The 23,057-nt window shown below is 35.7% G+C and overlaps 1 protein-coding gene across 1 annotated transcript in view; it reads left to right on the top strand.

Moving 5' to 3' along the window:
• LOC106131773 (guanylate cyclase 32E) overlaps nucleotides 1-23,043 on the top strand; it is a 42,507-nt gene extending 19,464 nt beyond the window's left edge. The window contains exons 4-26 of the mRNA XM_060954789.1: nucleotides 5,780-5,887; nucleotides 6,302-6,424; nucleotides 6,618-6,819; nucleotides 7,122-7,199; nucleotides 8,646-8,890; nucleotides 9,965-10,110; nucleotides 10,493-10,610; nucleotides 11,702-11,792; nucleotides 14,496-14,672; nucleotides 15,408-15,655; nucleotides 17,734-17,838; nucleotides 18,009-18,080; nucleotides 18,381-18,552; nucleotides 18,783-19,005; nucleotides 19,277-19,411; nucleotides 19,577-19,689; nucleotides 19,952-20,103; nucleotides 20,407-20,505; nucleotides 20,782-20,926; nucleotides 21,328-21,426; nucleotides 21,531-21,798; nucleotides 22,143-22,251; nucleotides 22,448-23,043. Coding sequence (XP_060810772.1) covers nucleotides 5,780-5,887; nucleotides 6,302-6,424; nucleotides 6,618-6,819; nucleotides 7,122-7,199; nucleotides 8,646-8,890; nucleotides 9,965-10,110; nucleotides 10,493-10,610; nucleotides 11,702-11,792; nucleotides 14,496-14,672; nucleotides 15,408-15,655; nucleotides 17,734-17,838; nucleotides 18,009-18,080; nucleotides 18,381-18,552; nucleotides 18,783-19,005; nucleotides 19,277-19,411; nucleotides 19,577-19,689; nucleotides 19,952-20,103; nucleotides 20,407-20,505; nucleotides 20,782-20,926; nucleotides 21,328-21,426; nucleotides 21,531-21,798; nucleotides 22,143-22,251; nucleotides 22,448-22,705 — 3,486 coding nt within the window. The 3' untranslated portion in view covers nucleotides 22,706-23,043. The remainder of the gene's footprint in view (nucleotides 1-5,779; nucleotides 5,888-6,301; nucleotides 6,425-6,617; nucleotides 6,820-7,121; nucleotides 7,200-8,645; nucleotides 8,891-9,964; nucleotides 10,111-10,492; nucleotides 10,611-11,701; nucleotides 11,793-14,495; nucleotides 14,673-15,407; nucleotides 15,656-17,733; nucleotides 17,839-18,008; nucleotides 18,081-18,380; nucleotides 18,553-18,782; nucleotides 19,006-19,276; nucleotides 19,412-19,576; nucleotides 19,690-19,951; nucleotides 20,104-20,406; nucleotides 20,506-20,781; nucleotides 20,927-21,327; nucleotides 21,427-21,530; nucleotides 21,799-22,142; nucleotides 22,252-22,447) is intronic.
• The last annotated feature ends 14 nt before the right edge of the window (nucleotides 23,044-23,057 follow it).

Genomic DNA, 23,057 nt, shown 5'->3' with positions numbered 1-23,057 from the left:
ACCGAATCCACCTACAGTGTCTATTGAAACAATTTCGAACGGATATGTGGCAGGACCTAAGTGAGACATAAGTCCAAATTTGTATGCTCCTCTTGATTTATTTTTAATACACACGTCACAGTTTTCGCATATTTTTTTAATGTTATCTAATAAGTGTTTCGCTTGATAAAAAGGTTTTATTTTGCTCTCCACTTGTTTTCTTCCTATGTGGCAGTAGTGATAATGAACCTTTTTTATAATATGTTTACTGAACTCTTCAGTTAGTACAATCTTTTCATGTTTTCCTATCTTTTTATAATATATATTATTTTTATAAATATGTTTATTTATATTCTGTTTTATATCTTCATTTTCATTTTGATCTTGTTGTATGTCTTCAATCTGAATAAAATTAACTACTTTTAAAATATTTTCTTCATTGTCATACGGTTGTAACACTGGGTTCCTGCTTAAAGTATCTGCCTCTATATTATATTTTCCTGGAGAATATATTATTTTAAAATTGAATTGCGACAAATAAAATGTTAAGTCTCCCAGTTCTTCATCCGTTCTGGCCTTGATATTCATTTTTTCTAATGGTTTGTGATCTGAAAAGACCGTAAATGTTTTTCCTATGAGCCAGTGTTGCCAGTATTTAACGGCTTCTTTTATAGCCAGACATTCGAGATATATTGCTTTTTTCTTTTTTTGGGAATCGTTTAATTTTTTTGAAAAATATGCGCAAGGTTTTTCATCACCGTTGGGTTGGATTTGTTTTAAGATCGCAGCTATTCCTTGTATGCTAGCATCTGTATAAATATTTATTGGTAGATCTGGATCAAAGATGGCCAGAATTGGTTTTGAGCAAAGCAGTTGTTTTATAGAATCAAATGATTCTTGACATCTTTGGGACCAAACAAATTTTTCTCCTTTTCTTAATAAATTATGTAACGGATCCAGAATAATCGACATATTTGGTACATATTTCCCATAGAAGTTTATTTTTCCTAAAAATTGCCGGACGTTTTTTTGTGTTTTAGGAGTTGGAAATTCTTTTATAGCAATTAAATTATCTTTAAGTGGAGTAACGGTGTTGTTCTTAATTATGTGCCCTAGATATTTTACAGAGTCTTGTGCAAAGTTACATTTCGTGAATTTCAATTTAAAACCTTCTTTTAAGATTGCTTCCAATAATAAAGATAAGTGCTCTACGTGTTTATCAAACGTTTCTGAGAATACTAAAATATCGTCTATATAATTGACAGTAAAATCTGACAATTTGTGTTTTCTTATAATGCTACTCAAGATTCTCTGAAATATGGCAGGTGAGGTTTTTAAGCCAAAAGGTAAACATGTCCATTGATAGTGTGCATTCTGGGTGACAAATGCAGTTTTTTTCCTATCTTCAATCTTGAGGGGTATGGACCAGAACGCTGAGTTTATGTCTAATGTTGAAAAAAATTTACATTTCCTTGTTTTGACCATTAAATCCTCAATTAAGGGAAAAGGTTGGGATTGAGGAACTACAATTTTATTTAAATCTCGAAAATCTATACAAAGCCTTGATCTCCTTCCTTCTTCTTTTTTAAATGCTAGTGTTACCGGAGCAGCAAAAGGACTATATGACTCTTCGATTAAATTGTTTTCTAATAATTTTGATATTTGGTGTTCAATTTCTTTCATATCCTCAATAGAGCACCTATATGGTCTCTTGCTACAGTACTTATCTATCAACAGATCGATATGTGCTTCGTAATCGTTTACTGTACCTATATCATATTTGTCTTTAGCAAAAACTGAGTTATATTTGCATATTAGTAGATCAATTTCAGATCTTTTTTGTTGATCTAAATGATTTACTGTAATATCAAACTTTTCTATCATTATATTTTCATTAAAGTTTATTTCATACTCATGAACTTGTTTTTCCTTTTTATTTGTCCCTATAGCTATCTCACTACCTGATCTGACAGGAATTGGTTTTGTGATAATAGGTTGCTCTTCTGTGTCTTTTATGTAGTCTTTCTTATTATTGTTGTAGATATTTTGAAGAATTTCTAAATTTTCATTTTGAGTTAAATTAAACTTTTGTATACAATCCAATCCAACTAGAAAATCATAGTCGAAGTTTTGTTCATCTATTACAAAAATATCAACATGGTTTTCAATATCAAAAATTTTTAGTTTTAACGTTACCATTCCTATTGATTTTTGTACGCCATTAATTGTTTTCAAACCTGCTGTTTTATTATGAGTTGGTATTTTTTTTAAAGATAATAATCTTGAATTTATTAATGATATATTAGATCCTGAATCGTAGATTCCTGATGTTTCTAAAGTATCATTTATTAGTATTTTGATTTTTATTAATGGCGGCACTACTAGTTTTTTTTGCTTAATTTCATTTAATTCTGTCTCTAATTCTGAGTTGTTTACACTCCTTATTGGTCTATCATTATTTTTTATTTTAAACCAACATTGAGATTCTGAGTGGTAACGTATACCTTTATTTTCCTTTTCACAAATTTTACACGGACTACCCACAGACCTCACATTTTTCTCTTTAATTTTACTTTCGGGAGCTACTATCTTTTTATCAAATGTTTTTTTGTTTACCATGTGCTCTAAACTTCTTATATTATAAAACAAATCTTGAGTTTCCTTTAAATTCTTCCTATCAATTTTATCTGCAATGAAATTTGGCAATCCGGTGGCAATCAGATCAATTAGAGTTTGTTTATCTATAGACTTATTAATTTCTACTAATAGTTTTTCTTTTTTTAACGCATACTCTAGTAATGAGCCCTGTCTATATTTAAATAACATCGCATACCTGATTGGTGACCAACTCTTATCTGCAAATGTCTCACCAAAGTTTTGTTTCCACATAGCCCACTCTGAATTTATGGTATGTTTAATGAGCATAGAACTATACCAGTCTTTACAGGAATCTTCTAAAAATAACCTAAAAATTTCAATTTTGTTCACATCTTCTTCAATGCCTACACGTGCACATTCCGCTTCAAAAATAGTCATCCACTGGGATACGTTAGTAATCTTGCTACTGAATTTTTCTATAACAAATTTTTCTGCCATTTTCCCCACATTAAAATTTGGTTTTGGCGATTCCTTCTTCATTTCAGCTAAGCTTTCCATGATTCTTGCTAGATATTCTTCAGAGATTCCTGCCGTAGAAGTTGGTGATGTTTCTTTTTCTTCTAAAAGGTATCCCATGAACTGTTTATTTCCATCTTCATCGCAATAAACCGCCTTCATCTCTGGATTTATGGAAATCCACACCTGTCGTTTGTCATGTCGTTTTTGTAATGTAGCCTTTACTTTTTGAAAGATTGGGGTCTGCACTATTGCATCATGTAATTTTACAGGTTGTAACTTATCTGGGAACGCAAATATACGACCATCTAAATCAGTAATTGTCGTTACACAAATAATATTTGTCTTCACATCTTCACTAGCTCTGACCATGAATTCGAATTTTAATTTCTCCATTATTCTTGGTAATTAGCTGTAGAAATGTTGTTTTATAATGTGTTTTATAGTTATCCTTGGATAATATAGTGAACAGTAAAACTATAACCAGAATTGAGTTGCTCTGAAAAGAGATTTATTACATTTACAAAATGTTTTTACATTATTACAAAACATTCCTTAACAATAATCAACCCTAAACTCACCTGAAAAGAGAAACAACATTTAAAGCTATTGTTTCACCAGTTCGTATTAATTAATTAATAAAATATAATTCTTTCTTATTTTAAGAAAATTACCTTACTTTTTTATCATAGCCTGTTGTCTACCTGACAATCTGACAACCAGCTCGCAATACGGATACACGCAAGTTATAACGCGGCAAATTCAAACTTAATGAAGTGTCACACTTCATTTACATAAGTAAACAAATATACCTAAGTATATGCATAAAAATTCCGATTTCACTAAAACCTATGCTTAAGTAAGTACAAATATTCTTATATTTTCAAACATTTCATCGGAAATTCAAAGAAGTAATTGCCACCCTCGTTTTTTTTTTTGTAGGACCCTTATCACGAATCATTTAATTCGTGGGAAAAGGACATTCCTCGTATATATCGTCTTTCATCGTTCTAACTTTACAAATCCGAAAATAGATTCTAGAGGCTATATTCATGACTAGACATATACCTAGCAAGTGTTTCGCTCCTATTGGAATTTTCTTAAATTAAAGTAGCTTACGTTATTCCTAAGAATATAATTACACATGTTCTTTTTAATATTGTATGGTGCCTAGAACGAGTATGGATGAAAAGTATAGCAGTATGCTTAAGTAATTTAATTTAAAGCTGCGTGAACTGCACAGGAAATAAGTAAGTACCTTCATTTGTAAAATCAGCCATAATAATAATATTACCTAAAATTAAATCAAAATAGGAAATACATACCAGAAATCATTAATTAATAATACTAAAATATAATAGAATGCCCTCAAAAACAACGCTGGACATACTTCGTGAAGTCATTTCAAAAATGTGAAAATTTTGTTGCAAACTTTTACAACTGTTTATGACGAATTGGGTGATTTGCTTTAAGTTTACGATAGAAGTTTTGAGTTCAGCGAACAATGGGACACTATTTTATATTAAATCTCTATCGCAGTTTGTCACAGCTCTCGTAAACCAGACGCTCATAAAATTGCTGCAGCCTTTTAGAGTTTGCCACAGGCGCTTGCTTTTTCTCGGACGAATGAAAACAGCTGACATGAAGGCTGCTGCTCTGCAGAACTGCAATCAGCACCTAATTTTACTCTTAATTTATCGATAAAATGTTTAACAAAGACTTATAAAGTTGAACTACTTTAACGATGCGGTTACATTTTATCGTCCAATAAGATTAATCCTCAGTTAGGTATTACACGAGAGAGTTATGAATGTGGATGAAGCAAAGGTAGTCTCTGCCTACCCCTCCGGGAAAGAGGCGTGAGTTTATGTATGTATGTATGTATGTAGGTATTACACTAACAGAAACCCTTGATTCAAGCAAAGAACCTTTTATGAGTTAAGAAAAATATATAAGTAACAATTAATCGTTACTTACTAAAGTTTATAGTTTTGTTAGACAGAAACTGTTCTGCTTGAAAGTTAGTTTTAATGACATTAAATATTTTTGTCCGTTCCTATTTAGTTAAAGCACAATAAAGAAAACTAACAATCATGCTCTGCGGAATGTTGGATTGAAGTTATTGTTTTATTTTATAATATCTACGATATGACGATAAATATTTTAATAAAAAAATGTACTTAAAAATTTTGTTGGTGCGTAATTCTTAATATAATGTACCTATATCTTATAACTAGCTGTGCCCGCGACTTCGTCCGCGGATCGTCTGGAATAGTTATTTTGGGCATCATTAAAGCCCTCAAGGATGATTATTCTCCATTATTTATTCGCTTCTAATAGTTGCAGCGTGATGTTATACATATAGCCTAAACCCTTCCTCGATAAATGGTCTATTCAACACACAAAGAATTTTTCAATTCGAACGAAGAACAAACTCTTCAGCTTTATAATATAAGTATAGAATATAGATGATCTTAACAAAAAAAAACCTTATGACAAAAGCTATTAAAGATATAAAAATAATAAACAAATGTAGCTAAGTATTTAAGTTTAAATGTCTGAACTGAACCATATTGGTTTAAATATAGAGAATTTATATTCATTTATGATCAGTGAAATCAATGCGAAAGCGGTACGTAATCAATAAGTAATTCTTTTAAATATCAAACATTTCCTAATAAAACAGGTAGCAGCTTTGTGGGCGGCTAATGTGACCGCGTTTATCGGACCGCAAGAGACCTGCGTGCACGAGGGCCGCATGGCAGCAGCCTTCAACCTGCCCATGGTCAGCTATGTAAGTACCATACCATTGCTAAAATTTTTATTAATAAAGGTTGAGAGATTATTAATTAAAAAATCTTAAATAAGTACCCAGTGAAAATCACAGCACCACGATTTTTTTAAAATATATTGGTCATATCGGCTTTGTTCACGTAAATATTGTATTAAGTAAGTAAATAAAGAAAGTTGATTTACTCTTCATTGAAATTTGAACGTATTCCTGTCTTCTTTTAGGATGCTTTACAGGTCAAATTTTTATGATGCTATACTGTAAGTAAACAAAAAGCTCTAGAATATTACCTACTTATAAAATATCTTAATTCGTTTAAAAATCTGAGTTTTCTTAATTTTAAGATTTTTCGATTTAACGTATCTCTTTTATTTAATATTTTTTAAATATCTTTAAATATAACTCTTTATCCTGCAGTACTGCCGCGACGTGGCGAGCTCCAACAAGCGCGTGTACGCAACATTCGCGCGCACTCGTCCTTCCGACATCGACATCTCTAGATCAGTCGTCGCCGTCCTCACTCACTTCAATTTCATGCATGTAAACACACCCTAACCTTTTACCTTAGATTCAGTAGTCGTTGACTAAACGTAAACTAAATCACAAACTTTTAATTATAATAATTTTTTTAATGCCTTTGCGCTTGTACAAGTAGATTTAGAAAGATAAAGGCTTTTTTATCTATTTAATTTAGTGGTAATATTGTTATATTTAAACAATGTCCTTTTTCCAGATAGCCGTAGTCTACCTCAAAGCGCCAAATCATGATTACTCTCGCCTGGCCCTTGCCATCATCGCAGCGGCGACTGAAAAACAAATTTCGGTGCGAAAAGTGCAAGTGTACAGGCAACCTTACTACTATGAAAATACAAGGGAAAATTTCACCCGCAATCCCTTTATCGACATCGTTAGAGAGACGTACAAAGACACAAGAAGTAATTACCTTAAACCACTTGTCTCCACAGCGAAACGGTTCTAAATTAAATTCTTTCGATTCCGAATCTTCTATTTTATAATCTAATATTTTGCGAATAAGGGTTGAAACTTCATTAATATTTTGCTGAAAAAAAGAATAGCATCTTGACAGTTTCTTTTTTACTCCTTGAATACCTAATAGAGCCTGTATATGCTCATAAGTAAACTCACATTAAAATTTTAAACAGTTTCGCTAATGTTTGAATTAGTTAAGTTTTTTATAATTATTCTTTTTACTATTATAATCTGGTATTCTTTTCAGTTTACGTGTCTGTTGGTTATTATCACGACCACATTGGACTCATGCTTGCTTTGGATTCTATGCAGCTCTTGGATTCTGGTAATAATTTAACTTTAACTTTAATATTTAATAAACAACAGCATTCCGAAACAGCCTGCTACAATATATTCCGCCCTGGCAACTTGTCACCACAGATGCAATAATCTCCAACAGGGAAATTGCTCTTTTTTATCCTGGCTTCGTGAATAAAACATTTGCCAATATTGAAAGCGAAAAAGTCAGAAGTATTTCTAAATATGCAAATCACGTGTCGTAGGTACATGAAACGTTCTTTCACTCTTCCTTATTTTGTTTCATGAGTCCTGTTTTACGTTGACTTTTAATTTTTAACTATACTTAAAAAATTACATATTGATTATAAGAAAACTTATAATTCATGTACCAACTTAATATATTTTCACCAAAATAAATGTATCTGACTTAAGAACCAGACAGAAAGATAATAATATAATTGAGCAGGTCAGAATACATGTTGGACCCGGTAGTAAATATCTCAGTCTTACTCGTAAGACCGTACGTGTAATAATTTCCATAAGTTGAGTCTGATATATTTGTCTAGATCTCTTCCTTTGTCGGACTCAGCACCCCACTATACGGGTAACGGGGAGCGTGCAATACATAGTCAAACATTATGGGAGGCTGTATCTGTATATAAAGCTTAAAGAAAGCATCACCAAGAGTTATGTGAAGTTTATTTATAGAGTTTATTTAGTTAATGGGCAAAACTACTTTAAAAAGACCAGATGGTCTTAATAAAGTACCTACCTGAATGAAAATAAGTCTTTTTACATGAGCAATGAAAATTAAGTCCCTTGTAAGATTTCTTTTTTTTCCTTGAGAAACAAAGTCAATAAATTTTCAGTTTTGCCCATTGTATGTACTTACATTTGCACATCTGTGCAAATGTAAGTACATACATGGTAGATCTTATGACCTGAGAATATATAATGACTGCATACTTATAATTCTGTAGCTTTTATTTTTGGTACATAAATTCAATTTCCTCCCTCAAAGCGTAAGGGGTTTCAGAAAGAATCGGTAAATTTTGCGATTAATCAGCGATCGTATATCGGATATGGGAAGATCTCAAATGTTCCGAATAATGGATAGGAAGCAATAATGCTGATGTATTTTTCCCTGTTTTGCTATCAGAGATACGTATTACATATTTATTGGTACTTCAGTTAAACTTATATTTTTATGAACATTTATTTCAAAAGTGTAAACATTATGTGATCTCCATGGGTGCAACTGGGAACACGCAAAGATTAACAAGAACGAGAGGGATAAACAATAGTTACTAAACGGTTTTAGAAACACTAAAACCATATCAAAATTCTTATTAACAAAACAATTTTTATTAAAGCTTTAAAGTAAGTTAATTCGTTTGGTTTGAACCATGGTTCAGATAACAGACAAAAACACAGGTACATTACATTACAGATAGGTAGGTACATTTGCTCAACGTATTTTTATCATTAACAGGTGAATATATGGCTATTGGTGTAGACGTGGAGCAATACGACTCTGAGGAGGCTGTGCGGTATTTAGCTGGTCCTCTCCGGAAAGAACCCATCTCGAGGACTCTGAGGGCCTTTCGCTCGTACTTAGCCGTGGCTCCGTCGCCTTCGCCATCATACCCGGCCTTCGCAAAAGAAGTGAACCGAAGACTGGAAATGCCACCGTTCAACTTCTCGAATCCATTGCACGCTTTCGGAGGTGGGAAAGTGGTAAGTTGAACAAGTTTCAAGGTATTTTCTATAGAAGTCGCCAGGTAAATCTAATTTTGACCCTGAAACGTTATTAAAATATAAATATGTCAATTATACTAAGTAGACCTTGAAAAAAAACTGAGTAATTCCAAAAAATACTAAAATAATTTAAAACGATACATCACTGTCAATAAGACTCGACTAGTTATTTACCTTTGTTACTCAGCGTAGGCGGCGACTAGACTGGCGCTAGAATATATGATGCTACTTTCCAAAAAGACTAATGGATTCTCGTTGTTAATAAGTTTTGCCCATTTATATAAAGCTGTCAAATTAATTTCAACGGAATTAAATTGCTTCACCGCACGACTCACTTGAGAATCTAATTGCAAACAAAGTTATAAATACAGCTGTGATTTCTATGAACAATAAAACATTTGCCGATGTTGTACGCAGTTCAGTATGAAACCTTCACATTATTCATTTAACGATACACAGGCTGAGAGCAGGATGCTAGTCTGATGAGGAAAATCCAATTTTATGGTAACTAAACAGCAGTAAAATAGAATTGATGTCATTACCAACTTTGTGACAGGGTAATAAATATAGCTGCATAAAGTTTAGCTCCAGTCCTCCTCTTTTATATCGTACTTATAGCTTTGTCCCCAGTGTTTCTTTGGAAAGACGCGACTTTCTTTGAAGAATTAAATGTGTTTGTGCAGTGCGCTAACTGCAACTGTTTATTTCGTCTGAAATAAAGCACTGAAACGTCTTGTGCAGATTCCAGTTCTTAATTTGTGCAGCAGCATTTACAATTAAAATTTAAACTTTGGAACTATGTTCTCGTAAGTGTTTCAAGCGTCTATTTCATTAAAATTACTAATGTTAGTATTATGAGAAAAGATAAAAATTACTTATGTAATTTAAATCATTACTTTATGCAACTGCGTGAGGTTATAAAATTATTTCTCATGTAGATACTTAAAGTTTGAAACATAATTTTTTAATTAATAAAGATATAAATCATTTATTTTTCTTATTTATTTCAAACAAAGAATTCCTCTTTTTATTATTATCCTTTTCTTTGATCAGATACCGGTGGAGGCCGCGTGGCTGCACGACGCCGTGTGGGTATACGCGCGGGCGCTGGCAACAGTGCTGCGGAGGGGCGAAGGCCCACGCGACGGCCGCGCTGTCGCCGCTTATATGAGGAACAACACCTACCGCAGTGTTATGGGGTTCGGATGTTTTTTTTAATAATAGGAAACCGTTTAGCTTAGCTATACGTAACAATAGTCAGTCTACTGCAAAGTTAGTAATTACAGTACTCACCATATACCATGAAAGTTGGGTTTGTAAATTGAGCAAACCCTGAATAAAATTTTATCGATTTTTATTCAATTGGTATCTTGAAACTCACATCTAAGTACAATTGTTTAACCAATTACGATAGTTGCTATTATTAAATATGTACTATATAGCAGTAATTTTATTTGTTTGACAAAATATTTTATCGACCGTTAACGGTTCGTTACTGAAATGCAACTTCCATACTAATTGTTTTACAAATGGAACATTCACATTAATCTGAGTACGGTAACGAGGATATTATGCGTGCAGGTACTGGGTGCATATGGATGAGAACGGCGACGCGGAAGGTAACTACACGCTGCTGTCAATCGACCCTACACAGCCACCCGGCCTCTACCCGCTAGCAGTCTTACACAAATCTGCGCCGGTAAAGATTTATTTTCTTTTGTTTTTGTTTATAATGATTCGACGTTTTTACAGCGAAATAAAGTAAAAGACTCGATGGCTGAAAAAGTTAGTGAAATAAAAAAGTCAATGGAATGAAGAATATAAAAGCTTCCAACCAAGAACGAGTATTTAATGAGTACCAAAAATGAATTTATTATAGCATGTTTCTTCTTTTATTTACATTATTGACTTGGGTATTACGGACTATAAAAAACACATATGTAGTTGTTTTTAATTGCTGTTACTGTACCTAACTAAAACAAACGAACTGATATAATACTAACTGCTTCAAAACTATTTTAGAAGACATAACTAGCCGCAAAATTGTTACACCCAATATAAAGCACTCGAATCTCGTGTTATATCTCAGAAATAGTTCCATGTCTTCGAGTTGCTATATGTGCAAATAAAAAAAATATTTACATTTTTACTACTGGTTCTATACGTGCTTAGCAACAGATCAAGAACATGGCGAGCGTACGTTGATTTTATAACATCCGTTAAATCCTATTTACAAACATATCCACTTATGAAAATGTAAATAGATTCGGAATTGAGATGCGTTTCGCGTTCGCATGGCGAATTGAACGTGCCCCGAATATACGCCATCATTTAACTGTTTGGCCAGACCGTTTACGTCACACTTTGGCTTGAGAGATGCACTCCTGTGCCAAGTAGCTTGTAGGAACAAAATTTATTCAAATAGACTATTAGATTTCCATTGCGTACAAAGTTTCATGGAATTAACAAAGTAATGGAAACTGGGTTACGTATAATTTTCTAAAATATATTATTAGTAAGTGGCAATTAAGGTCACGTTAAACTCCATGTTCCAATATTCCAAACTAAATTAACAACTTCCTGGCTTGGCAGCTCAGCGGCTAAAATTCCAAATAGTTATTTAGTATTATGATCCAACGTATCTCATAAATCAACAACATTCTGCTGAAAAAGTACTAATATTAATTGTCGTGTACTTTAATAGTTGTCCAGTTCTTAGTAAAGTAATTGGTACAACTTTTTTATTATTCTGCGCCGTCTTCAAATACAAATAGATATTATTTTTATTAGGAGGTGCGATTCCTGCGAGAGTTGAAATGGCCCGGCGGAAGGATCCCCGCATCGGAGCCTCCGTGTGGGTTCCGCGGGGAGAAGTGTGTCAGTAAGTTCATTACTTAATTTACTTCTTCTCTGAATACGTTATTGAAACGCTATTGCAATTCTTTTACTTAATGAAGTAAATACCAAAAGCGTCATATGACTTGGGATTCTTCTATAGGGCGATGAGCTGGTAACCTGTCGCTATATCTATTTATAATTCTATTTTGTAGGTCGGTATTTTCTTCAACAATTTACACAGCATTTTGTATGAGTTTCACTTTACGTTGAATTTCATGAAGAAGTATTTAAATTTCCTCAAGAAAGCCTTATTACTAGTCGGTGCAAAAACTTTATTCTGAAAGGGAGGCTGATGAGCGAAATTTCTTACAATGTGAGTAAATTTGGGTAATGGAAACATCAAACGTCCTGAATGGTCCATTAGGGAGTCGAAGCTTCAGCCTGGCCGTTCATTTTAGTGACGATCTAAAAAACGGATATGTTTACGGCTTGGCATTAAGCACAAGGTTTCCAAGCGGTAAGTGGGGTGGGTCGTAAAAGGGTCGCAGTAACGAGTAGGACAAGCAATGCCCAGCAGCGGGCCATCGGACGCACGCGACTCCCGCAGCGCAGACACGGCCACTAATGCTGCTCTATACTTACATTTCATCGAACTATAGGAGTTTGGTGTGCTAACAAAAACTTTTTATAAGTATGTCAACTAATATGTAAATATCACAACAGGATATTTACATTATTATCTAAAACAGACTTCGGCTCCTTCCACATTATTATTAAAAAAATTGTGTGTGTCAGCTGCTTCTTTTTCTGTCAAATCAAAGGAAATGCATTCTTCTTTTAGACCATTTCATGGATAATTTCATAATCATGCCATTAAATAATTGAACGTGGACTTCATAATATCTTTTAAAGACTTATAATAAAAAAGGCGATCTGTTTAGAGATGAAGGCATGTATGTCCTACTTATAAATAATTTTAGTCAATTTAGTAAAAAATAAAACAACAAATGTTCACTATTAGATGGTAAATTGTTCCTTGTCAGTAATTAATTAAACTGAGACGCGAACCCCGAGTAACAATTGTCATTCCGTAAACAGAGATGAATTGCACAACATGTCGACTTGGGAAAGACCAAATCTACTCGTATCTGTGTTACAAATACTAACATTCACAAATGATTAGAACTAATCTAATATGCACGCAAATATATACGAGTAGATACTATATATAGAGTATACCTACTACAAAAACATTTTGGTATGAATAAAATTAGCATACGGCTGCTTAGAAGTTACTGTTTCAGAAGTTATGTTAGTATCATAACAAAGTCCATAACTAGCATGCGTGGGAAATAGATATGGATAGGATATATATATGTTTATATAATTATCTATAAGTAGTCTCCTGTATTTACTAGCGCTTGACAGATAGTGCCCGCTGGCAATAAAACGATTTACGTACATAATAAAGAGGCACTGATTAATGCTTTTTCCGGTTAGAGGAGACTGTTCTATGCTACGAGTATGTTTAAGCTACTATGAAATTTACGTAAATACTCAGTAATACTTTCACTATCAGAGAAGGACACGTAACTTTTATCTAACCAAAAATTTCATTCTTCTACCATTGACCTGATAACAACGTTTTGCTTCAACTTCATCCTATCTGCGGGCCGAAACACAAATGTCAAAAGGAATACTGTATCAGACAATGGCATCGGTTAGGCATTTGGTCTCTCTATTCGACTACATGTGTTCTGTATAAGTTACAAAGTAAAATATCGGCCGTGGTTTCATCGCTGGACGCAACCTCTTTGAAATCGAGGCTAAAGTGCGGATTTTCCTAGCGCTTTCGTTCGTGTCGCGGTCATCTAATGTTAGCCTTATTCTATTAGAGTTTGAAACGCTGGATTTCCCGAGCGAGTGGCTTTGTTCCACGCCGGCTATTCCAATTTAATGCTTCGGCTCACCGCAACCCTCTTTATATCATTCGTCCTGTAGACCGCTTGCAACAAATTGAATAACTACGTACAATACAAACCTTATCATCCCTCGACCTAAATGGACTCCCGGCAAACAAGTTCTGTAAAATACTTTTATACTTTTATAAATACGACCAACTTGTATACGATAAAAAATAGTTCAACGAAGCATACGAGTTTGTGCCAGCTAGGTACTCTCTAAATTGCAATGTCATCATTAGTCTATCTATAGTCTAGTATCTAGTCTATAGTCTCTATTTAGCCCATACGAGATAAAGACGAGATTATGTGTATTTAGTTATGTGTATGTTTATACTTTACTTTTTCCTGGAGCTTTGCACCCGTATATCATATACCTATGTAGTCTATTTATGCATCATCAAAATAATAGCACTACTACTTTTCGTTAGAAATACAATGAAATACCTACACGTTTTTTCTCGTTTTAAATATTATTATAGTCGTACATCATCGTGCCATCGTGCCGTGTGGTTCCCGGCACCAATATAAAAAAGAATAGGAGGAGCACTCCATCTCATTTCCCATGGATGTCGTAAGGCGACTAAGGGACAGGCTTATAATCTTTGAATTCTTATTTAAGGCGATGGGCTTGCAACCTGTCACTATTTGAATCTCAATTCTATCATAAAGCCAAACAGCTGAACGTGGCCAATCAGTCTCTTCAATATTGTTGGCTCTGTCTACCCCGAACGGGATAAAGACGTGACTTTATGAATGAATTATACTCATAATTTGCTGGTTAGGTCACGTAGGGGCGTGGGCTTTGGGTGCTGCTGGCGGTACCCTGGTCCTGCTGGCGTTGGCTGCGCTGGCGCTGTACCGCGGCTGGCGCTACGAGCAGGAGCTGGACTCGCTGCTGTGGAAGATAGACTTCAGGGACCTCCAGCTGCCCGAGGAGGAACAGCGCGCCAACAAACTGAGTAGGTAAAACAATCTTTTAAATGTTGTATGCATGGTTGTTTTCGGTTAGAGTACGGTAATTTTTTTCTGTAAGAACGTTATGTTATTATTATTTGTTTCAGTGTAAAGTTGTAAACTTAGTGGAACTTATTAAATAGAACCGCCTAAATGACATTTGCTGTCGTAAAAGTAACTTTTAGGAAATTATGCGCACAGTTTAAGGGTAAGAATATTTTTTTTTAACTGTTACTTCTTTATAATTAGTACACGTTTGCTATAGCCAAACGATGAAAATATGTTCTGCGCTAGTTTACAAAATTAATATTTTAAAAGTTGAATCGGTCTACCAACTGAAAATTTATTAGCTGTAAAGTTTGACGGTTAAGAAACATATTTTTTTTAAATTTAACAGAATGAATGTTAGCATGAGTTTCTATACGGACATATTTGCTTCATCCATCTTACCCTTTAAACTAAATTCATATTCAAAGTTTATTCATATAATTTCGCATTGAGGCGCATACTCATTGCGCTGTATGAATAGCTGAGCTGAGCTTCATTCATTTCCCTAGTAACATTCTTGAGCAAGGTTTACGTATCTCCTCAAACTGTCATGTCTAATCTCAAGATTTATAACGATTTGTATTACTCTAATTAATCATAAAACAACTATATCATTATTGAAAACATGATCTATTTGAAGTGACTGTAGAAATAACGAAACAAATTGGTCAGAGCTCATTTCTTCCAGCAAGATAGCGGTGCGGGGGTCAACGTCAACTCCTCGTCAAACGCCATCGGAGCCTCCGAGAAGAGTGGAGGGGGCAGCACAGGCGGTGTGCGCTCTAGCCAAGTTTCCCTGAGTTCAAACCCCGATCTGGACTTCCGATACTCGGCGATATTCACTGAGGTCGCTTTCTACCGAGGCAGACTCCTTGCAGTCAAACGTGTTAGAAGACTCCACATCGATATTACCAGGGAAATTAAAAAAGAGCTCAAAATCGTAAGTCACAATACTTTTTGATTCGTAATAAGAATGTGTCCTTGTAATTTTATGTTCGTTACTCTGTTAAAGCGTACGATGTTTTTTGTTCCTACTTAAATCACTTTCAGTTTATTGTTTCAAATGCATTCATTAAATGATCTTATCTGAGTATTTGTTGACCTTATTGTGAAATTTTCGACGTAAACAAGCTAGCGAATGAATTATTTGATTTCTTAAAATTGTACTGTCAGTATAGTAGTGCTACTGTAAACTATAAACTAAATATTACTCTAGAAAGTACCTACTTTTGTACGAGTACCTACTCGCTATGCATGAAGAATGCTAGTACAGAATATTGGCGTCACAATATCACTTGGAATAAATTACTTACATCTAAATGTCTCAACTTAGACAATTTCGGACCGAGGAATTTGAATAGTTGCGTGTGAAGAATGCAATAACAAAGAGTCTCATTTCGCATACGACAGTAATACGAATACAAGTAAATGTAGTGTATATTTAGCAAAATGTTTGTAGGGTATCAACATCGGAACGCTCAGGTACAAATCGCTTTGGATCACATTACCTTTTCAAATCGTCCGCTTGAAGCCATGCGAAATACAAATTCCATGGCTCATTGTTGTATCAGGGTTAAATAATATATATAATTTTCTTTTTCAGAATTAACAATGTTTTTAAATTTCATTAAATTCAACTTTTTCCCCCAAACCAACAAACAACCAACATTTAAGTTGTTTATGAATTTCATCTAATCCTTTATTTCAGTAAGGTTAAAATGTAAACAAGTAGTCAGATTAATAAAGCCTTGAATACATAAATAAACAAGCGAGACAGATCTTTCTATTTTTGTTTACCGTTAAAACGGAGCGCAATCACAGATAGGTACATATAAATTACTCGCTTCGGTGAACTCCTAATCCTTCGCAAGAGACCGTCTTGTACACGAGTGTTTCGATAAATAAAACATTTTCCTTCCAGCCACCCGTGTATGACAGGCAAGTGACTGAAACGAATGACTCCTATCCATTTGGCTTAACTCTAATACCACAGGTAGAAACAAACAACTAGATCAGGGTTGTCTCAAAACACATAATAAAAGAAAAATATCTCTACATAAAAATCATTGTCCATTATTATATTTATAAAGTAACGATACATTGTCGGTTTTTAAAACAACTACAATGAACTGTGCACACTGCTAACACGAAAAATTGTGTTAGTGCAAACAATTAATTACCATCGAATTTTAATTTGCACTTAAAAGAAGACATAACATTACAAACACAAACTAGTACGTTTGGGAGAAGGTAAACAACGTCAATTTGTACAGGTGTGCACGGCACTAACTTACACTTGTTTGTTCAAACAGACTGCACTTAGCACTTAAGTGGTTGAAATCTAAACTTACTTTGTTCTACAAAGCGTAGAATGGCTCTGTCCCTCTGTATTTATATACTCGTCCAGTACTCATTAGTAACCCCTAGATTAAATTAAATGCTATATGTATGTATCTCAGATAAAATTATTATCGTTCAAAAACTTGATGCAGCCCTCGGATGTAGTACAAATCGTAATAGAAGCCTACATAGAAGAAAAATCGTATGGGATTTCGTAGTGTGGTTATTTTGTAGCAGGATCGCCTACGACGACTACGACGCCTACGAAATCGCTACGACGCGACCTAGAATTCGTAGCAGTGTTCAATTAGTGGTTTTAGAATTTTAAGTTTTCCGATAAATCGGAATCATCAAACATCAATCAAACCCTTTATTTTTCTTGTGGTCCGATTCTTAACACTTACAGCGTTTTCAGTTTTAAGACCATTGGTACGCATAATATGATCTTTTGACATCAAGCCAGGATTTCATCGGCCTTCCAGTTCTGGCCAGACATTTTACAGACTACCTACCTCGACAACGGAAGCTTATATTATTATACAACAGCTTGAATTGTACTTATATTGCAGCACCGATTGAATGTGTTACTTGATGATAAAAATAATAACAATCGTACCTGTATCAAGTATAAACATTTAAAAAAAACTGTAGCTATGTAATGGTTCCCGTTGCCTACAGATGAGGGACCTACAACACGACAACGTGAATGGGTTCGTGGGCGCTTGCATCGAGCCCCCGAATGTTTGCGCGCTCTCCGAGTACTGCACTAGAGGCAGCCTCAAGGTAAGCACTCATCATGACTCGTCCAAAAAAGGACATGCAGAACTATTTTGTAAAAAAATGTACGTAGACTCTTCATATCCAAGTCCAAAAAAATTCTAATTACTGTGATGATTTTTAATGCTACGAATTTGGATACCTCATTTTAACGTTTGTGTTACTGTTTCTTTTAGGATATTTTAGAAAATGAAGACATCAAACTCGACAACATGTTTCTCGCATCTCTAGTCGGTGACATAATTCGTGTAAGTTATTTCAGTTAACATCTATGTACTTTGGGCTTTTACATTGGGCTTTTTAAGGATCACTCACGACTGGCTGATAAACAGATGTTCATGTTCAAATCCAAGTATTTTTATTAGTTAGCCAGTGACTAATGAAAATACTTGGATACTAATTTTGCGAAAAAATATTTTGTTTGTGAGAGTAAAACCAAAAACTTCTAAAGCTATTTTGACGAAATTTGGCCAGCGGTGTGGTCAAGCTAACGGACTTCGACCTCGGAATAATATTGGTTTCATCGAACGCTTCATTTTCTTTCAAAGGGCATGATTTTCATTCACGAGTCACCACTGCAGTACCACGGCGCCCTGCGGCCGTCAAACTGCCTCGTGGACGCCCGCTGGGTGGTCAAACTAGCGGACTTCGGTCTCCGAGAGTTCCGCCGCGGAGAACTGCCCCCATCAGAGCCCAACGCTCTGCGATCTCATATTGAAAGTAAGTATTAATGTGATCACAATTGCTGAAAGCGGTGTTGTTATTTTTAAGTACAATCTTTTGTGTAATAAAAGTTAAACATTCATAGAAACAATAAACAAAATCTTTACTTAATTTAATAAAATGATATTATATTTAATAAAGATTTTACACCTAGGGGTTTAACAGGGCTTTTATAAAGATCCCAGCAAAATATATTCATTATTTTTAATTCTGCAAAATTCATCCAGGTTTAGTATACTTATCACCTGAGCTTCTCCGGTCAGTGGGTTGGGGCAAGGACGCTTTCCCCGACCCGAAGGAGCACTTGGACGGCTCCCCTGCAGCGGACGTGTATGCCTTCGCCTTAGTCTTGTATGAGCTACATACACGCAAAGGTCCGTTTGGACTCGATACACCACCCACCCCGACCCTTCTCCGCCGGCTGGCGACGCCTGAACCAGCTCCTTATAGGTAGGTATGTGTCGGGACTATTGAAATTCATGCAGGTTTAGTGTACTCAACAGTCGAATTTTTCCCATAAGTGGAGAGAGGTAAAGACACTTTCCGACCCAAAACGGACCATGATTAACGGCGGCAACCTCGACTTTTGTTTTATAAAATTTTTAATGTTTGGAATAACGGACACTATTTTCTATGAAGTGGAATTAGTACCTAAATTAACTTTATTTTGTCTTATCATTTGGTGATAATTATGATCTTTCTTATCCGATTACATTTTCAGGCCCCCATTAGAGCCATTGTCGGGACGTTTCGACTGCGTGCGCGACTGCTGCAATGAATGTTGGGCAGAGGACTCCACCATTAGACCAGACTTTAAATCTATTCGCACGAGGTTGAGACCCCTGCGTAAGGGAATGTAAGTTTACTTTATTATTATATTTCGTAAAAAATATATATGTACGAACATACTTGCAGAGAAATTTGAGCCCTTGAAATAAGATTTTGGTTTGAACGAAAAGGGGTCATGTTTCTTTGCTGGTAGGTAACTGTTTTATTTCACTGATTGCTCACTATCTTACAGGAAACCAAATATATTTGACAACATGATAGCTATGCTAGAAAAATACGCCAATAACTTGGAAGTACTTGTCGACGAAAGGACAGACCAGTTACAGGAGGAGAAAAAGAAGACTGGTAAATATTTCCATCTTCTATTGTTATACCTTCAAAGAACTATTTTTCTAAATTATTTATGGGACCTATTGTAATGAATGTCTTCTAAACTCTGAATTTATAATACGAAGGTATACCTACCTATCTATTAAATTAAAAGTATGAAAATTATGTGGTGCTCGCACTGTGACGAGCCCGTGTCCACATATACCAATTTTCTTATAAGCGAAGACACTCGCCCGCAATAAATGGCAATGATCCATATCGAGTTACAATTTTTCAGAGGCTTTACTAGAAGAAATGCTGCCAGCGCCAGTGGCCGAGCAGCTGAAGCGCGGGCGCCGCGTCATGCCGGAGAGCTACGACTCCGTCACCATCTACTTCAGCGACATTGTGGGCTTCACGGCAATGTCTGCTGAAAGCACTCCTTTGCAGGTATTTAAGTTTTTTTTTTTTAATTCTTAGTTTTTACAAATGAAGACAGAGAAAGATACATAGATAAGACATAAATGTGTAATATAAGCATAAATGATAATAACTATAACTTGAGAGAAAAAAAAATCATTCATTCATAACTTTATTTCTGTATTCTATGAGAGCGAAGCTCTGAATAAATAGTCTAGTAGGTACTACGAGTAGAGACAATTATATATGATCGAAGCCTATTATTAATTAAAACTGTGGTAATAACACTACAGTTTTGTCGATGTGCCTTACTAATTATTGTCTGTTTTACAGGTTGTAGATTTCTTAAATGACTTGTACACGTGTTTTGACTCGATTTTGGAGAATTTCGACGTATACAAAGTCGAAACTATTGGCGACGCCTACATGGTGGTGAGTACATTGCATAAATCATTTGGAAAAAAAAATAGAATTTTATAAAATTTGGAGTGAAGGTAGTAACATTTGTCATTGACAATCTATTGGCTAATTCAGTTATTAATAACATAAAATTAATACCAATCTGATATATTTCATTCGTATTGCGTACGATGCTGTGGAGAATAACTTGTCTTTGCCGCCGATCTATTAAGCCATAGAAGCGTAACAAACACACAGCCTTACGCCTTTATAAACAAAAAGTATGGAAGTATGTATGTATGGTATCAGGTGTCGGGACTGCCGCTCCGCAACGGCATCGTGCACGCGGGCGAGGTGGCGTCCATGGCGCTGGCGCTGATCGCCGCCACGCGCGCCTTCCGCGTGCGGCACCGCCCCGAGCACAGGCTGCTGCTGCGGGTCGGCTTGCACTCAGGTAATATGTCCTCTCTTTTTCATTCTTTCATCTTTGCGGGTTACCCGTAGAACTTTCCGCCAATCTGCTTCGGTGCCTGGAGTAATGTGTTCGTTTACTTGACCCAAAACCTCAAAACAATTTTTATATTTTCTATGAAATACTAGTGTGTGTAATATAACATTTTTTTAGCAAAGTCACAGCCTTTAAGTAAAGTCTAAGTTTATAAGCCTTTACCTGGATGGACTTACAATTTGTGCGGATATTTTAGTACTTAGCTGGTACACATTAGGTAACTATTATTTAAAATTTTAAACCTGCGTACTTTTTATTTTCACCAGGTACCTATGCTGTTCGAATCGAATAACCACCGCCGTCGCGTTCCCTTGTTAGCAGCTGACTGAGTAAATTATCTTTTCCAGGTCCAGTATGTGCAGGAGTCGTCGGATTGAAAATGCCAAGATATTGCCTCTTCGGAGACACCGTGAACACTGCAAGCAGATTCGAGTCTACCGGAGCGCGTAAGTAACTGCATAATAGTTGTCTTTCGAAGAAATTTGTACAGAGAAGACCAAAACTAGATCCCAAAGGAACGGAAAATACACATATTAATTTTTTGTTTAAGCACTCAAGATCCACTGCAGCGCGGCCTGCAAAGCTTTGCTAGACCAATTAGGGGGGTATATTCTCGAAGAGCGTGGAATCGTCTCGATGAAAGGCAAACGCGATCAAATAACGTACTGGCTGAAGGGCGAGGAGCCCAGCGCGGCGGCGGCGCGGGCGGCGCGACGGGAAACCAGGGATGAACCCGCTCCTCTGCCCACGGACAGAAGAGGGCAAAGGAGTTCTTTGAAGAGCAGGAATTGGAAGAACCAAGTCGGCGGTTTGCACAGGTAATTTAAAATAACGTGTAAAGCAATCCTTCTCACTAGTTTGATCATCGAAATAGTAAGACTAAACTTTAGGTATTTATGTAAAATTGCTCTTAGGGGGCTGAAGTGTTCTGAGGGGGTGGAAGTAAAAAAAAACAGGAATTGGAAGAACCAAGTCGGTGGTTTACACAAATTACCTGAGACAGTCCACAAGTTTTCAACACGCTAAACTTTACTGTAACCTCTTTTAAATAAACTCGAAGATTGTGTTAACTAAATCTAATGAAGACAGCGAGCTTTCTCGCAAAGTTGGCCCGAAATGTCTCATTTGAATTAATCACAAGGTCTATTTTTGCTGGTTACAGATGCTGTAGTTTAGAATCTCCTAAAAGATTAAGATTCGCGTCCGGCAATCATTTGGAATCTCATACTGATAATGTTTTACATCATCGGAGTGACGAGTATTTAATGGAGGCAAGTGATCATTTATTAAAATAAAAAAATATAAATTAATTAAGTAGTGAATACACATTTTCTATTTGTTTCTATAATTGTCGCCCAAAAGCGGTTGTAAAATAGCTATCTAATAACCAATAACAATCGCATAACTGCAAGCCGTACGCACGAATGCACGGACATCAAACATTTGAGCAAACATTTTTTATTCCAGGTGGTGGGAGAAGGGCGGCTCATGCCCACGCCTCGTGGCGACCTGCTAGAAGCGCCTCAACTTCGCCACGAGTACACCAGCGTCTCCTGCCCCATCATAGAGACGTCAGAATGTTCCGCGCCCACCACCCTCACTTCCAGTGCGTCACCACTCCCGCAAGCCAATGAGGACTGCGCGCCAAGCGAAAGCTGCGACATCAAACTTGTCATCAACGGGTACGACGACGGCGCCGGCATACCGTTACTCGCCGACGCGTAAAATACCTACTTACTATCCTTGTACACAAACGTTCGCAGTTGCAGTGGTACATCCAATATTGAATAGGGGTATATTCCAGAGTGTCCTAATATAGATAATATATAACCCCGCTCAAGTTAGGTTCTGCAGATTGGCGATAAAAATATCGACAAATTTCAGAGTATCACATGCTTTAGCAATAGTGATATTTTAGTTTTTAAGTCTTAATTGTAAAACTTATTGTTATCAATGTATTGTTAAACGTTTGTGAATAAGGCAGCATAACTAGTCAAAGATTTGTAATGCGAGCGAGAACTTGCGCCCGCCATGACATTTATCTCAAATATGAGAACGTCGACTTAGCATTAGATCG

This window comes from Amyelois transitella, chromosome 5 (genome assembly GCF_032362555.1).
Source record: "Amyelois transitella isolate CPQ chromosome 5, ilAmyTran1.1, whole genome shotgun sequence".
Classification (NCBI taxonomy): domain Eukaryota; kingdom Metazoa; phylum Arthropoda; class Insecta; order Lepidoptera; family Pyralidae; genus Amyelois; species Amyelois transitella.
Note: the sequence above shows the minus strand (reverse complement) of the source record. Positions and strands in the feature narration are given on the sequence as shown.